Below are 16,939 nucleotides of genomic sequence, written 5' to 3' on the forward strand. Positions count from 1 at the left end.
CACTGACCACTCACAGCAGCACCTGCTGCCTCTGCACTGCAACCCTAATCCTGGCCCGGAGCAAAGGGGAGGGTCTGGAGGTGAGCTGGAGGGTGAGCCTGCCCTGCACTCACCTGGCAGTGGTGGCTCCTGGCCCTTGGGGTTGGGCCAGCTCCCCACTCTGGGTATTGTGACCTGGCACATAGGGCCACAGCACCATTCAGGTTTGGTCCGGCCACTCCTGAAAGGCAGGCAGGCACGATTTCAGTGAGTGGCATTGTGACATGGTGCCATACATTCACCTAAAGGCTGACCCCCACTGGTTTTGCCACCGGTGGTGTGACTATTATTAGTATAATGGATCAAACATTTTCTTTTGACTTTTTTTGTTGGAAAACAGCTTCTGGATTACACGGAAATTTGCATGAAAACATCCCTTTTGGGTCAAAATGTATAGGGGTGTGCATGTGTCAAAGACCCCAAATCCTGAGAAATGAAACCTTTTTGGCATTCAGCAATGGTTTTCTAATTAAAAAAATATCATGTTTTGGATTTTCAATACCTTCCCCTTCAAAAAAAATTAAAGAAAAATGTGGGCAACAATGATTTTTTTCCATTTTCATCAATTTAAGGAAAAAATTATTTCCTCACCAGCTCCAATTATTAGCAATGATAAAATACGTTCATTGTTACATTTAATGCATGATGTGAGAGCCTTGTGGATACTCTCATCCAAACTGTGTAAGTTTCAATAGCCTCGCACTGAAGTGATGCAAAGCTATTTTGCTCAGTGAGAAGCACTGACAGGGATTATTCCTTAGCAGACATATTGGTTTCAATGGAGTTATACTGGTGTAATACTGGAGCAGTGGCATGCATTTCTCATTCCCTCCGGTATGCACAAGTCCTTGTCAATCATCTCTTTGACCCAAGTGCGGTGTCTGCAACCTGATTTGCACAAAAAGATCTGGTGTGGGAAATTAGGTGCATTGCCTGCCTAAATGTTCTGCTTAGAGACTGCAGAGCTGAACAGCCGCAGCTGTTCTCTGCTACCGCACTCCGCCAGCAAACTGCAGCACAACACTTAGAGAATTTTACTGGCATCCTTTCCTCCATGTCTCACTGCCAGCAGCACATGCCAGACTGCTCCATGTCTGGATACTTGTGTCTTGCTAAGCAATATTTTATACATATATTAGAGGGCACGGAGAGGTCTGTGTGTAACTCACATTAGTTGTACTGGACTTCTGCCTATAGAGAGAGGCGAGGGGACTCAAAATTCTACAGAAGAGCTAGTCATTTCAATAAAAAGGGATGAACTCCCCTATAGTTTAGGTAGACTTCACACTCCAGGGAATGAGGGTCTTATTAAGCCTCTGGAGGAGGGATCTGGGTTCAGTTCCTGACTCTGCCACAAATTTCTTATGTGACCTTGGGCAAGTCACATAACCTTGACTCCCCATCAATAACAAAGATAATTATACTTCCTTTGCCTGTCATACATCCCTTTGCCGGTCTTGTCTATCTAGACTGCAAGTTCCTCAGGGCAGGGACTGTCTTTCACTATGTGATGGTACAGCAACTAGTACAATGAGGCCTCAATCTCTCTTGGGGCCTCTAAGTCCTACTGTAATACAGATAAATAAAAAAAATACTTTTGTGATGATTCAGCTGTGCCTGAAATCCAGAAACCTTATACTCTCTGAATTGCGTGGTGGACTCCGCTTAATCCTGCGCCGACCTTTACACAATTGTACCACCAGCAGTTCCCGCTCAAGGAAGGCCTAAGGCTAGCATAGCCGTTATGTGGCCAGCCAGGATGGGGATGCATTAGTAGAACTGGACAGGGAAACATGCCTGTGGATTTGTGTCTGGTATGGTCACTTGGTCTTAAGACAGTAGCTGAAGTTTAATTTTCTAAAATGTTTGCTGATTTCATTATAAAATGTATTAGTGGGAGCATCAACACTTAATAAAAGATGGATATGCATCCTTGTTGCAGGTCACCACAGTTCTTATCCTGCAGGCTAATGATGCAGTTTATATATTCACTGCCAAGGTCTCTATACCCAGAAATATTCAATAGGGCTAAGCAACAGAGAGGCAGACAACATTCACTTGTGTAAATTGCAACTGGTGATTATAAGGTCTCCACTACTTCCCTGTCAGAGCATGGAATGGCTCTAGAACGGGAGTGGGAGTTAGGATTCTGGGGTTCAAAGCTGGGCTCTGCCACTGATTTCCTGTCTAACCTTAAACCAACACCCTTAATCACTCTGTGACCCTAGTGTAAAGTAGGTATAATACTTAGAGATGTTGTCAGGCTTAAATAATATTTGCAACCCATTTTGAGATTGCACTAAAATGTGTATTTCAGCCAAAGTATTGTCTTTATCACTGTTCCTAGCTGCTCATTTTTTTTTTTAAACACACACACACACACACACACACACACACACACACAGCAGATCTCTCATAAATAACCTAATGCCTAAACAGTTGTGTTTTACAAAATTTATATTTTGGGTCTGGCTTTTAAAATGTGGCACACCCTCGCATATGCAAAAATGCATGCAAAACCACGTGCCTGATTTGCACATACATTGGCTGTGATTGCAAGCAGAAATCAGGCAATTGCTTAGAAAAATGGCCATTTCTATTCATGTGTGCCAGTTGCTTGCACAGCGAATCAAGGATTTGTGTGCACAAGCATGGTAACTGCTCATCCATTTTTGCAAGCACAGCTGTGCAAGCATACTATTGGGCTGAGATTTTCAAAGGAGTTTGGAGGAATTTGGAATGCTGTAACATTTGGACAACAATGGGAACTGGGAGCTTAAGCTCTTTTGAAAAATCTCAGCCTTAATCACAGTTAAACATGTTACTGTGCAGGCAGCACACTACCAACTCTCTGTAAACTGGTTGATACAACAGCTGCACAGGATTTAATATTTTTGAGAGTGAGAAAGCATCAGGCCAACACAACGGTGCAATAATTTTGAAGATAAGAAAGCGCCACATAGTTGGAGAGTCCAGGGGAAACATCTTTGTGCAGAAGGTAATTCATGTGGAGAGAGGGGTTTCCAAAGATGATGGAAGTTACATGAACAGGTTCATAGAATGACTCAGAGAAGCAATTGAAGGGGGCAAAAAAAATAAAAATAAAAATAAAATATGTCAATGGTTACCAATGCTAGGAAGATAAGTATGATATGTGGATGCCTCTAAAGTGGGCTTTGTCATCTCCTTCCAATCCTGATGTGTTCCTCCTGTGGGTTACCTGGATGTTATGTTGCATGAATTAGCTGGGTGATATATCACAAGACATAATGGGCCCGATTCTGACCTCACTTACTCTAGTATAAGTCAGGAGTAACTCCCCCGAAAGCAATGGAGTTATACTGGGATACAACTGATCAGAACCTGGCCCATAGTTCACCATGCAGTGAAAGGAAAAAGGAAGGGAGGAACTCATGATCGGCCTAAAGCCACAGTTATTCTTACTACTTTTATAGCAGCATAAGATTGTTTTTCAAGTGAAAAAAACAACCTGGAGATGAGGAAGATCATCCACAGGGAAATGAGATGCTTCATATCCACAAGCCAGATCCTTAGTCAGTGTAAACTGGCATAGCTTGTCTATAGCACAGTGACAATTCATACTGGCTGAGGATCTGGCCTTCAGAATCTTAAACTTGCACCCGTATTTCTCACTTAGACAAAAGATCCATTGACTGCCTGAAGAAGGAATGTGTGAGCTCTTCAGAAGTGGTTTCAGGATAGGCTTTTTTTAAAATGGTACTCTCACCACGAAGAGTGCCTCACTCCTGGCAAGCCAGGGTAATTTGAGCTCATTTGTACAAACATCTAGAATTGGTTGTTCTTTGTGTTTAGGTTTAATTGCTCGAAGCAGACAAAACCAGGCCATCCATTGAATTGATTTCCGGGGCTCAGACCTAACCCCTTGAAGCTGCAAGGAGGGATTTGCCATCTGATTGTGTGGCCTGGTTTTGAATCCTGATCCAAAATGTAAACAGAACTAATGACATCTAATTAAGCACTCACTGATGGAGTTTAGATGAAAGAAGCTGCTGGATGTTTCCACTTGCTCTTGTAATCAAGTGGCAGAACAAACTCAGAATGGAGAAATTAATGTTATTGTGTTGAATAATATGGAATTGGCTGAAGTAATAAAATAATGACAGCTGCTCAGCCACTCTGCTGGCAAAAGCAAACAAGAACAAGGGAAACAAATACCTGTTAGCAAATTTTTCTTCAACTTTTATAGGCTATACAATGTGCGCCCAAATCCTTTACTCCACACAAGCAAAACTCCCATTGGCACCAATGACTTGTGTCAGTGTTGCCTCATTAAAGTGTTATTTAGGATACAGAAAACTGAAACTTTTCATAAAAGGTATGATACACCCCTAGTTCACAAAGAACAAAATGCATTAGAATTAAACATAGAAAAATCTGACACCTAGAGATGGTTTCTGCAGTTTGGCTCAGAGCTGCGGCACACGGTGGACATCGGCTGCCCTTGTGGTAACCGGTGCTCTGCAGGTGAAGAGTGGGTCTACTGTCCAAAGTTTCCTCTGGTGCTTTTTAACCAGCAATACATCTATGAATGAGAAAGAGGCCTAGGGATGGGGAATCCCCAAGCTGCAAAGTAAAATGCATAATAGCATCTCTCTACCACCAATTGTGCAAGTGTGGGTGATGGGCAGTGAAAGATGGCATCACACCACAGTATCCGTTACAGTGTATATGGTACCATGTGAATGATGTAACATTACATGGTGGTAACATATTAAACACAGAGGTTTGAATCTCTGTTCTGTCTTAGCTATGCTTGTTTGGAGTGGAGAAGGGCAGTTGCAAGAGGTGGCTGGGCAATATAGCTTCGGTGGAAATTAGGATTGCATGGGGCAGCCTAACGTACATCACTGGTGTAACATCTGAATCAAATGTAGCCAGCCTGTGCACCCCCACACCCTTTCCCCCTCTGTTTCCCACCCCAACACCCTGCCCCTGACACCTCCAAGATGTTCCCTCTCTCTCATTATGCCGGGAGCCAGGAAGGAGCAGAGCCATCTCCACCAGCTTTCCACTGGCAGAGAGTTCACCAGCACAGGGGGTATTCTCCACTGGCTATCTCAAGACCACTCCATGCTGCTCAAAGTGGCCTTAACAGACCAGAGAATCTGTTCCTCGGGCTGTAATCCCAATGATGGATTAGGTACATAGACTATAACTGCATTATATAGAGGAGAGGGAGGTTTGCTAACTGTTTATTACAGGTGTTTATTTCCATGGACCTCTTACTTGCTTTTGCCTAGGCAGTACTAGTAAATGGCTGAGCAGTGTCAGTCCTTTGGCACTAGAGTTATTTCCATAGAATTCAGCACAAGCCTGGACTTTGGATTCTTTCCCTGGAAGTTTAATTCGGATGGAACTGGGAGACCCATAACTAATTAATACAGCAAGGGTGCAGCCTCAGGTTTTTGCTTCAGCAGATGTAAACGAAACAATTGCTAAACTGCTGGCTGACTCAGCACATCTCTGTTGACCACATTGATGTTTTTTTCATGTGAGTACTAAAAATGCAGACAGGTTTTCAGGAGAGGCAGCAGGAGCACTTACATGCTAATTGATAACAACCCTCTGTTCACCACCACTTTTAGGTTGTTTTTTTATTGACAGCGAAACAGCAGGGCCTAGACTGTGCTCTTCACACTGGGGGAAAAACAAACCAAACAAAAAAAGCAGTAGGACAAAGGTAGGTAGAAAAATCTGAGGCAGCATTACCCTAAATACTTATGAGCTTTCAAGGGATGATGGCTTAAATGGTGAGTTTTATTTGCTCTGTTCTCTTCCTAGCTAAGAACATTCCTCACTTAGCCACACAATAGCCCAACGCCGCAGCTGGTATGCAGAGGTTTCTATAGGGTCCAGGGACAGCCTTACAGGTGGGTGATGCAGGCGGGCACCCTGTGTGCTGTGATCAAGAGGCTAGGAGTGGCATGGGCCTGGGGTGCAAGGCCACAGAAGGGAGCTTGAGACAATGGGGGGAGGGGGGAAGAAGCAGCAGGGCCCTGGGGAGCCAGCGGGGGGGCAGAGGCAATGGGAGGGATGGATGGAGAGCCAGGGGCAAGGAAGGGTGTGGAGCACAGGGAGGCAGTGGGGGCCAAAATACAAGTTCATCCAGGGTGCCATTTCCCCTACAGCTGGCCTTGATACAGTCTGCAAGCTGGAGGACACTACCCCTCTTTCTTCCTGCCACCAGTTGTTGACTCAAAAGAATGGGTTTTGCATGCTTTTCATCCCCACCCTGGGACTACTTGAGAGAGTGTTAGAGCTCCAGATTCTTAATACTATACAAGGACTAGTTATTACTAATCCCATTTTCCTCAGGTTTGAAACTCAGATATTAAAATATTAAATAAAATACTACAAAACTAGAGGGTCAGCTCTCCAGTGAGTAAATCAGTGTAGAACCATTGAAATCAATGGAGTTGTGCCAATCTACACCAGCTGAGGATCTCGCCCATAACAACTTGATCCAAAGCCATTGAAGTCAGTGAGAGTCTTTCCATTGGCTGGGATTTAGATCAGATCCATGTAGCACACAAGAACGGCTCTAGTGGGTCACACCAATTGTCCATCTAGCCCAGTATCCTGTTGTCCAGCAGGGGCTGGTGTCAGATGCTTCAGAGGAAAGGAACAGAACACGTAGAGTGATCCAACCACTGGCATCCAGAAGCCTAGGAATATCCAGAGCATATGGTAAACTAAGTAGTCACTTGAAAGAAACATGAATGTGGTCAATAGTGATGTGCCAAGTCAGCCAGCAGTTTAGCAATTGTTCCATTTGCATTTTTTCCCCAAAGGTCTTTGCAAACACCACAAGCCACACAGGCAGGCTGCACAACGATGTGCAGCCATCTCCACTGCATAGATTTGAGACTTAGCAAAAATCCTGAATTTGTATTTACTTTGGCGCCCACTGCATATGTAGTTCTAGAGTTCACAACCCTTTTCCTAATGTAATAGCCAAAATAATTCTTGGTTTAAAGTAAAACTTTGCAGGTACATAAGGCCATATGTAAAACATCCCTAGCTAGAGTAAACTACATAATTCTATTGACATCAAAAGAGCTATGCTGATTTACACCAGTTGAGCAACATGCCCTGTGTTTACTATGCAGGCCCTAGTTTTCAGGCTGTATTTACTGTATCACTAACATATTTCAATTGTCATAATGGTTCAATTGGCAACATGTTGTATACAAAGAAACTGCAGTTGCAGGGTATGCCTACACAGCAATTAAACACCCGGGACTGGCCTGGCTCTGCTGACTTGAGCTGTATAATTGCCATGTTGACTTGGTAGCATTTTACATGTAAACTCAGCCTCTGAGACCATCCCAAGGTAATGGGAAAACAATCCTAATCCCTTTTTATTAGGAGATAACAGCATTAAGCAAACAATTTTTGCCAGTCCTGTGTGTTGTCAGTGCCTAAAGGCCACTGTGACTGGTGCTATCTAAATATATTAGATGGTATATTTCACAGGGGTTATACCAATAGAGATAGATTGCTTCACAAAGGAAGAGAAACTATTAAGCAGGCTCAGTGTCCGCTGCTAATAAATGTGGACCAAATCCTGCAGTTTTATTTAGTCTTTACTCAGACAAAGCTTTCATTGAACAACTGTTTTTGCCATTAAAAGAACCTCTTCTGATCCAGAGAAATCTGCTTGAATACAATCATATGATCTATGAAACTTGTACTGCCTGCTTTTATTCTTTCAATATCTTCATATCTTATACTTAGTGCAAAGCGATCAGGGCATAAAGGTTATTTTGTTTTAACTAACAGCAAATCCTTCAGAACAGATGAGGGAACAGTATTTAATGCAAAGCAGTCATCCAGTTGCTTTAATATACCTATGGAGTTCCTCTCAACCTGATGCAACAAGTCTGTCATTTACCTGTGATCTGTGACTCAAACAGGCTGACCAAGGCCTTGGCTACACTTACCCGCTAGTTCGACGGCTGGAAATCGAACTTCTGGGTTCGACTTATCGCGTCTAGTCTGGACGCGATAAGTCGAACCCGGAAGTGCTCGCCGTCGACTGCGGTACTCCAGCTCGCCGAGAGGAGTACCGCGGAGTCGACGGGGGAGCCTGCCTGCCGCGTGTGGACCAAGGTAAGTTCGAACTAATTCGAACTAAGGTACTTCGAACTTCAGCTACGTTATTCACGTAGCTGAAGTTGCGTACCTTAGTTCGAATTAGGGGGGTAGTGTAGACCAAGCCCAAGCAAATTTCATGGGGCACAAAAACAGATGTTCAGATAGATAGATACTGGTGTGTGTGTGTGTTGGTGTATTTCATTGTGACAGGAAACAAGCAATCCTAACCCACTTTTTTTTCTGAATTCATATAACTGGCTGATTTAGAAAAGGATATAACAAATATTACAGCAGAGACACGGTGGAAAGGCAAGTAAAAATAGAGTTAAACTGCAAGTGTATTGAATGAATTATGATAAAAGCAAATTAAGATACAGAATAACTTAATCAGATTGACATGCACCTATAGGCTAGGATTTGCAAAAGCTAATAGAAGAGTTAGGTACCCAAGTCTCATTGAAATCCAAATGGGGCTGGGCACTTCACTCCCTTAGGCTCAGACCCTATATATACACACAAACTTTGTATTAGGTATAGTCTCATTATATTACTAAAATCCCCTTGTATTACTGCAGTGTCATAGGAGACTGTCCTATGTGTGTGTGTGGGGGGTAATATGCAAAGTGAGCTGATTGGTTGGGAGGGATGCCAGGAGCCAGTGGGGTGGACTCAGAGGTACTGATGAATAGTAAGAAGAAAATGGTAGGGTGTAGTGAAAGTAGGTAACGAGGAGATTCCAGGAAATGATGGGGTGGATTCAGGTGAAAGGACTTAATGGAAATACCAGGTATTGATGGATGACAATTTAATTGGGGGAGAGGATTGGAATGGGATGAGATTGGGTGAAAGAATTGATGGGATGAGAAGAGGGTGAGGACAAGATGATGGACTGTGGTTGAAAGGAGTTGATAGAAAAGGGGTTGGATTAAAAGGAGTTAATGGAGATGGGTTTAAGGAGTAGCTGGGGAATGAAATAAACCAATGGGGTGTGACAGGCTGATAGGACAGAGGTGGCAAGAAGCTGCTAGATGTGGAGGGGCTGATGGGCAATGGGCGCTCCTGAGGGGATGGGTACAAAGGGGGGCAATGGGAGCTTGTAACAGATCAAGGACTCACCACTGCAGCACCTCCTGCTGGTCATCCAGAAATTAGCTCAATTCCAGCCTCAGAGCACCCCCTGCTGGCTGGCATCTCTCCCACCTCAGGCCCCCGCCATGTGCCTCCTAGACCCCTTTACCTTGGGGTACTGCCCACATCAGTACCCCCCCACACACACTGAGTCTCCCCTCCCAGGGGAACCCCCAACCCCTATGTCCAGCTTGCCTCAGTGGCTACTGCCAGTCTCCATCTAGCCCTATTTGCTGGGGCAGACTGCAGTCTGTAATGGCCACTCATCACTGGCAAGCAGGTTGGACCAGCTACCTCTGCAGCCCCAGTACCTCCTTAGGCTTCAGCAAGGCCTCAGCCTGGGGAGTAGCCAGGCTAGACCTCCCCAGCTCCGCTTGCCTTTTCCCAGCACTGCTCTGCTTCAGGTAGCCTGTAACCCCAAGGAGCTAAGTCTTTCCCACTCCAAGGCTGGAGTAAGACTGACCTAGCTTCTCCCTTAGCCCTTATATCAGGGCCAGCTGTGGCCTGATTGGGTGTGGCCACAGCTCTGGCTGCCTCTCCAATCCGCCTACCTTTCCCCCCAGTAGCAGGGTAACTGCCCCGCTACAGAACTGCTGTTGGGAGGATGGGGACAAGGGGGAGCGATGTGAGCTGCTGTGGGAGGATGAGGATGAAGGGGGCAATGCTGGGGACAAGGGGGGCGATGGGAAGGGAGCAGGGAGGATGGGCTGAAGCGGGCTGAGAGGATGTCCTGACGCGGAGCAGGCGATCAGACCAGCCCCGTCTCCGAGGCGGAGCCCGGCCCCTTCCCTTGGCGCAGCGCGCTCCCTGCTCTTGGCACCGGCGCCCGCGGCCTCTCCCCGCGACGGGGCGGCTGCGTCAGAGCCCCCTTGTATAAATAGGGGCGGGCGGGCGGCGGCCAGGCGCAGAGCAACTTCTCCTCCTGCGGCGGGCGGCGCCATGAGCTCCTTCGGCTACGACTCCTTCTTCCCCGCCTACAAGCGGCGCTACGCCGAGAGTCCCCGGCTGCACATCGGGACGGTGCGCAGCAGCAGCGGCAGCAGCGGCGGCGGCGGCTATGGCTTGTCCCGCTCCACCTACTCCAGCCTCTCGGCGCCGGTCTCCTCCGTGTCGGTGCGCCGGAGCTACGCCGCCTCGTCGGCCTCGGGCTGCCTGCTGCCCTCGGTGGAGAGCTTCGACCTGAGCCAGGTGGCGGCCATGAGCAGCGACCTCAAGTCCATCCGCAGCCAGGAGAAGGCGCAGCTGCAGGACCTCAACGACCGCTTCGCCAGCTTCATCGAGCGGGTGCACGAGCTGGAGCAGCAGAACAAGGTGCTGGAGGCCGAGCTGCTGGTGCTGCGGCAGAAGCACGCCGAGCCCTCCCGCTTCCGCGCCCTCTACGAGCAGGAGATCCGCGAGCTGCGCCTGGCGGCCGAGGAGGCCAGCGGCGAGAAGCAGGCGCTGCAGGGCGAGCGGGAGAGCCTGGAGGAGACGCTGCGCGGGCTGCAGGCGCGCTACGAGGAGGAGATCCTGAGCCGGGAGGACGCCGAGGGCCGGCTGCTGGAGATGCGCAAAGGGGCGGACGAGTCGGCGCTGGCCCGGGCCGAGCTGGAGAAGCGCATCGACAGCCTGCTGGACGAGCTGGCCTTCCTCAAGAAGGTGCACGAGGAGGAGCTGGCCGAGCTGCAGGCGCAGATCCAGTACGCGCACCTCTCGGTGGAGATGGAAGTGTCGGCCAAGCCGGACCTCTCGGCCGCGCTGCGCGACATCCGGGCGCAGTACGAGAAGCTGGCGGCGCGCAACATGCAGAACGCCGAGGAGTGGTTCCGCAGCCGCTTCACCGTGCTCACCGAGAGCGCCGCCAAGAACACCGACGCCGTGCGCGCCGCCAAGGACGAGATCTCCGAGAGCCGCCGGCTGCTCAAGGCCAAGACGCTGGAGATCGAGGCCACCCGCGGCATGAACGAGGCGATGGAGAGGCAACTGCAGGAGCTGGAGGAGAAGCAGAACGCAGACATCGCTGCCATGCAGGTGAGCCACCCCCGGCATCCCTCCCCCGGGACATAGGCAGGCGGGTACCCGGGAACCCTGGAGCGCCTGGGCAGGTCACTCCGGGGGGCAACGATGCAATGCACCGGGCAGCATCCCCAGCGTCCACGCGGGTAGCTACGGGCACCATCCCGAGCGCCCAGGCAGGGAGTTGTCCAGCACCGTGGGGTATCATATCACTAGCGCTAACCCAGGGAGCTGTCCAGCACTGGGGGATATCACTAGCGCTAACTCAGGGATATCACTAGCGCTAACCCAGGGAGCTGTCCAGCGCTGGGGAATATCACTAGCGCTAACCCAGGGAGCTGTCCAGCACTAGGGCGTATTACTGGCTCCTAGCTTGGGAGCTGTCCAGCACCTAGATAAGTAATGAAAGCAGCAACCCCAGCATCTGTCCAGGCACGGTGCAGAAATTTCCATCACCTATACCTGGATTCAAAGCCCATTGAAGTCAGTGGGAATACATTAATTGTCTTCTGCAAACGCCTAATCAGGGAATTGACCCTTGCAGTCTTCTGGGCAGGTAAGAGCTCTCCCCTCTGCAGGGACCCCAGAACATAGACAGTGCTTCTTTGCAACTAAATGCAAAATGTACATCGTGCTTATATCCTCAGCTATAGGAGAAAGTAACACAAAGGTTTGCATTAAGCAGGATGTATATTCCTTACAGGAATCGTTTTTAAAGGGTTAAGTTAAAACCCAATTCCGGTGAAATAAGCAGAACTCAGCAATAAGAGTAGCAACTAAAAAGGTGTCATTAATTATGATGAATGTTTTGCAAAGCTTATAACAGAATGCAGTTAAATGAGCTGCATTACTTACAATGATGTTTAATACAGTGCTAATTACATGACTACAATTAAAAACACTGTTATGATCATTTTGATAAATGTTGGAGTACAGCTCTATTAACAGGATTAAAATTCATTGGGTTGGGTTATTTATGAATTGTATATTGTAGTTAATAAAATCTGAATGGGCGGTATTAGTTCTAATGTATGTTAGGTGATATTAATTATGTGGATACATTTTTAAATGATTTAATTGATCCTTTAATGAAAAAAATAATGTAATTAATTAAGAAGATAATGCTAGAACATGCAAAAGGAGTAAAGAATAAAAGATTAAGAGAAAACAAAGGTAGTTTGTGTTTAAAAAATACAAAAATTTCAGGAATAATTTTGTCATTGAATCACTTATTACTGTATGTAAAAATCTTGTGGCCCTTACTCAGGCAAAACTCTTCATCAGCACCTGTCAGGGGTAGTCTAGTTATTAGGTAGTCCTGTCTTGAGTGCAGGGGACTGGATTGGCTGACCTATTGAGGTCCCTTCCAATCCTACACTTCTATGATTCTGTGATTAAAGTCAATTGGAAGTTTCGCCATAGTAAGAAGTACAGGATTATATCATTAAAACAAGATATGATTTAAGAGGGTCATTCTCTCTTTTAGTAACCACCATATTAGGAACTAACTAGTTTGAAGTAGCAAAGAATCCATCACTTCTTTAATGAAAAGGAATGGAAATGGACTAGATAAACATATCTGCAAATGCAGGTAGTTGGCACAGAATCTAATGGGCCAGATCTTTAAATGGTGCAAATCGATGTAGCTCCACTGAGGAACTATGCCAGTAGATAGGATCTAAGGATCTGTCCCATTGTGTTTATTGGCATGAAGTTCCATGAATTAAAGAAAAATGACATTAGGCTAAAATGTAAAATAGTATCTGTTGAACGATTGTAGCTTCACAACATAACTTGCTTTCTGCCCTCAAATAAGCACTTCTTCTTTAAAAAATAGTGGGAACTAAAATAAATTCTGGCAATTGTTTGTGGGAAATAGGGAAAATCAAAACCACTTTGGATCTTAAAAACATTAAATGAAATAGAATCATATATGTTAGACATGGAAAAACCCTATCAGATGATGCGGCACTTAATGAGAGTTTCAACCTTATATTTGAAGCCAGACCTGGGTCCATTAAATACATTCCCTTGCTGCAGCAAGGGAAAATAGGATTTTAGCATTATTTTCCAAGCCATCACTGCAGTACACAAGAGGAACTAAAGATTTTATGTTTCTGAATATTTTTATTCCCAACAGGACACAATTAATAAATTAGAAAATGAACTGAGAACCACAAAGAGTGAGATGGCCCGTTATTTGAAAGAATATCAAGATCTTCTCAATGTGAAAATGGCTCTGGATATTGAAATTGCAGCATACAGGTATGATGGAGAAAGTGTTAAGTGAATCAGAAATTTTCTCTTGCAGCTGGAGAAATTCCATTTTATTTTTCATGCCTCTCACTAGCTTTAACCCCTTACATAATTAGCTCTAATATTTGGCAAGAATTATAGCTGCTGACTATGTTAGCCTTTCATAGACTAATAGGTATCTGAAATAGATAAGAACTATGAGGTCATTTTCTGCACTCTTTCGTCACTATAGAAAACATTGCTGCAGGTTTCCTATAGAATTCTATTTTATTCTTCAGTGTTTTTATTAACTAGCCCCTAAACCCACTCACAGAAAAAAAGCCAACCAAAAATGATTTGAAGGTGAAATGTTTGCTTCAGGACAAAATCTTCACTATATAATAAACCTTCCATGCTTATATTTGTTGAATACAAAAAGTTTGTTAGAACCAGCAAAGCCTAATTAAAATAATAAATACAAAGGTTGGGATTATCAAAAGTGCCTAAGTGAGTTAGGAGCACAAATCCCACTACAAGTTACTTTAGGTGCTATTAAAATCTCAGCTGAAGGCTAATGTTTGGGAGCAAACTTACTGCTACATCATTGTTTTATGCTTGACCCTAGGCATTAATGGAAACTGCAAACACCAAGTTAAAATTATTTTGACTACTTGCATCTGAATATAGGGGAGTATTTTTTTCAGTATAAAACTGCTTGGTATATTTATTAAAAGTGGACCACCTGGAACAAAAGGAGGAGGTCAAATTGTTGGGTGTCCCTACTCTGTGCAGTCCTACAGGATAACAGAATACAACTATCTTCCATTGTTGGCGTAGTGATGTTATTTTCATGCCGTTTTTTTCATTAGTTCCCTTTCAAAGGGTTCTTTACATCCAGTGATGCACATTGATGTCTAATTTCTACCTTCTGTAACTCATTTTGATAAAGTGCCATCCTTTTTGGATCAATGTATAATTGCCAGACAGTTGGTTATTGTAGAATAATGGTCTTTATTACTAAAAGTGTATAAGTTGGTAATCTTTTGGGGGGGCAGGGACCATCTTTTTTGTTCTGTGTTTGTACAGCCTCTAGCACAATGTGGCCCTGGCCCGTGAAAGGGGCTTCTAGGCCCAACTGCAGGACAAACAATACATAATTGTTTCTTTTTCCTCCTCTAGAAAATTGCTGGAAGGTGAGGAGACACGGCTTAGTTTCACTGGTGTTGGAAGCATAACCAGTGGCTACACTCAGAGTGCCCCAGTCTTTGGCAGGTCTGCCTACAGTGGTTTACAGAGCAGCTCCTATTTGATGTCAGCCCGTTCCTTCCCTGCTTACTACTCCAGTCACGTTCAGGAAGAACAGATAGAAGTAGAGGAGACTATTGAGGCAGCAAAAATGGAAGTGGCCAAAGCAGCACCCCCTTCAGAAGAAGGTGAGGAGGAGGAGAAGGAGGAGGCTGAGGAAGAGGAGGGAGGAGAAGAAGCTGAAGAAGAGGAAGAAGGTACATTTGGTTACTTTCAAAGCATGCTATTCCAGAATTCACCTATGCTCATATATGAGGCCTCAATCTGCAAGTCTTTGTTAATATAAACACTCCTAACTCAAGTGAATAGACCCATTGGCTTAAATGGGGCTATTCACATAAGTAAGGAATTGCTGGATTGACCCCATGATGCATGTGTGGGAAAACTTAAGTACAATATGAAGGATGAAATCAGACAAATATTGAATGTTCAATACATTATGGGGCCGATCCTGCTCTCCTGGCAGTCAATGGGAGCTTTGCAATTGACTTTCAAAGAAAGAGCATTGGGCTATGTTAATAGAAAGTGCTATTGGCAAATTCTCAAGCCAATAAACAATACTTAATTGACCATTTCCAGACATTCCTGAAAAGAACAGGAACATCTTGAACTAAATATTAATTCCCAGAGAACATCTTGAACCAGATCCTCGGCTGGCATAAATCAATGCTATTGAGTTCAGTGAAGCTGTGCTGATTTACATCAGCTGGGGATCTTGCCAGTTATTTCCGCTGTCCTCCTTCCACCAAAGTACATTTTTCCATTACATTCTTTACTAAACTTGGAAGTTTTTAAAGAAACATTTAAAAATAATTATTCTCCGGAGCATCCTTTCCCACATCCTGTTGCAATTTGTTTTGTTATCCTGTGTCTTTGAGCTAGAGCTCCACTGAGAATCTTCATTCTCTTTTTGATGCTATAATCATTCTCAGGGCACATAGTCTAATGCACTAAACAATGGATGGTAAAATCTTAAATGCCTAAACAGCAGGAAAAAAATTAAACAAGCAGATATTAATGATCTATGATGATTAATCCTTGAGGGAGGATTTCAACTACACACATCTGAAAGCAAATTTGTTTTTATTTAAACAGTTATCTAAGATCCACTTAGTATGAAAGCTCATCTGTAACTAGATAATGCCTTTTCTAGTGGATCACCAATGTGCTCATCCAAAGTTCACTGAAGTCAGTGGAAAGACTCCTTTTGACTTCAATGGGTTTTGGATCAAGGCTTAAAATGAGTTGCCAATCAGTTATGTGGTTTTTTTTTTTTAAGGCCAGGATTTTCAAAGGAGCCTACAGAAGTTAAACACCCAAATCCCTTTGAAATTCAATATGATTTAGTGCCTAACTCCCTTAGTCTCTTGAAAGCTCTAGCCTAAATAAACACACCCTAAACTTAATATAAATTTTTTTTGAAGCCCCCAAATTAAGGCTATGTCTACACTACCGCGGTAAGTCGACCTATGCTATGCAACTCCAGCTATGTGAATAGGTCGACGTAGCTTAGATCAAGTTACCACAGGGTCTACACTGTGGGGGGCCGATGGGAGAAACTCTCATCAGGGGTAGAGTACAGGGGTCAACTGGAGAGCGATCTGCTGTCGATTTGGCGGATCTTCACTAGACCCACTAAATCGACTGCCGGTGGATCGATCTCAGAGTGTGGATCCTGGCTGTAGTGTAGACATAGCCTAAGTTCATTTATGCTCCTATTGAGGTCAGTAGGGGTTTTATCATTGACTTCAATTAAAGCAGAATCAAGACCCTGGCTCAGCAGCTGCTACATGCAAGATGTGGAATGCTTTATTGCTGCTCAATTTTTAAAGGTGCCAAGGAGGAATCTGAGGAAGCCAAAGAGGGTGAGGAGGAGGAGGAAGGAGGAGAAGAGGAAGAAGGAGAGGAATCCCAAGAGGCTGCTGAGGAAGCTGAAGATGGGGAGAAGAAGGAAGAGGCAGCAGGAGAGGAAGAGAAAAAAGAGAAGAAGAAGGATTGATTTAGACTGTGTGTCGGTTTCCCAATCAGGTCACAAAATAATCCATAAATTTACTGAGCTAAAAATGTCACACCATGTATTTAATTCAGAGACAATTTA

At 45.0% G+C, this 16,939-nt stretch overlaps 1 protein-coding gene across 1 annotated transcript; it reads left to right on the forward strand.

Annotated features, from left to right (window-relative positions):
* Positions 1–10,210: 10,210 nt before the first annotated feature.
* On the forward strand, positions 10,211–16,939 carry NEFL (neurofilament light). The gene is made up of 4 exons (XM_034761831.1): positions 10,211–11,316; positions 13,442–13,566; positions 14,716–15,038; positions 16,674–16,939. The coding sequence occupies exons 1-4, from the start codon at positions 10,246–10,248 to the stop codon at positions 16,838–16,840; spliced, it is 1,686 nt and encodes a 561-aa protein (XP_034617722.1). The 5' UTR covers positions 10,211–10,245; the 3' UTR covers positions 16,841–16,939.

The sequence above is a fragment of the Trachemys scripta genome, chromosome 2 (genome assembly GCF_013100865.1).
Source record: "Trachemys scripta elegans isolate TJP31775 chromosome 2, CAS_Tse_1.0, whole genome shotgun sequence".
In the NCBI taxonomy this organism is placed as follows: domain Eukaryota; kingdom Metazoa; phylum Chordata; order Testudines; family Emydidae; genus Trachemys; species Trachemys scripta.

Excerpts from the sequence above, each read along its gene's own strand:
- NEFL (XM_034761831.1), top strand. The coding sequence starts at position 10,246 with ATGAGCTCCTTCGGCTACGACTCCTTCTTCCCCGCCTACAAGCGGCGC. Across the intron at positions 11,317-13,441 it reads CAGACATCGCTGCCATGCAG|GACACAATTAATAAATTAGA; the intron begins GTGAGCCACCCC and ends TATTCCCAACAG. Across the intron at positions 13,567-14,715 it reads ATTGAAATTGCAGCATACAG|AAAATTGCTGGAAGGTGAGG; the intron begins GTATGATGGAGA and ends TTCCTCCTCTAG.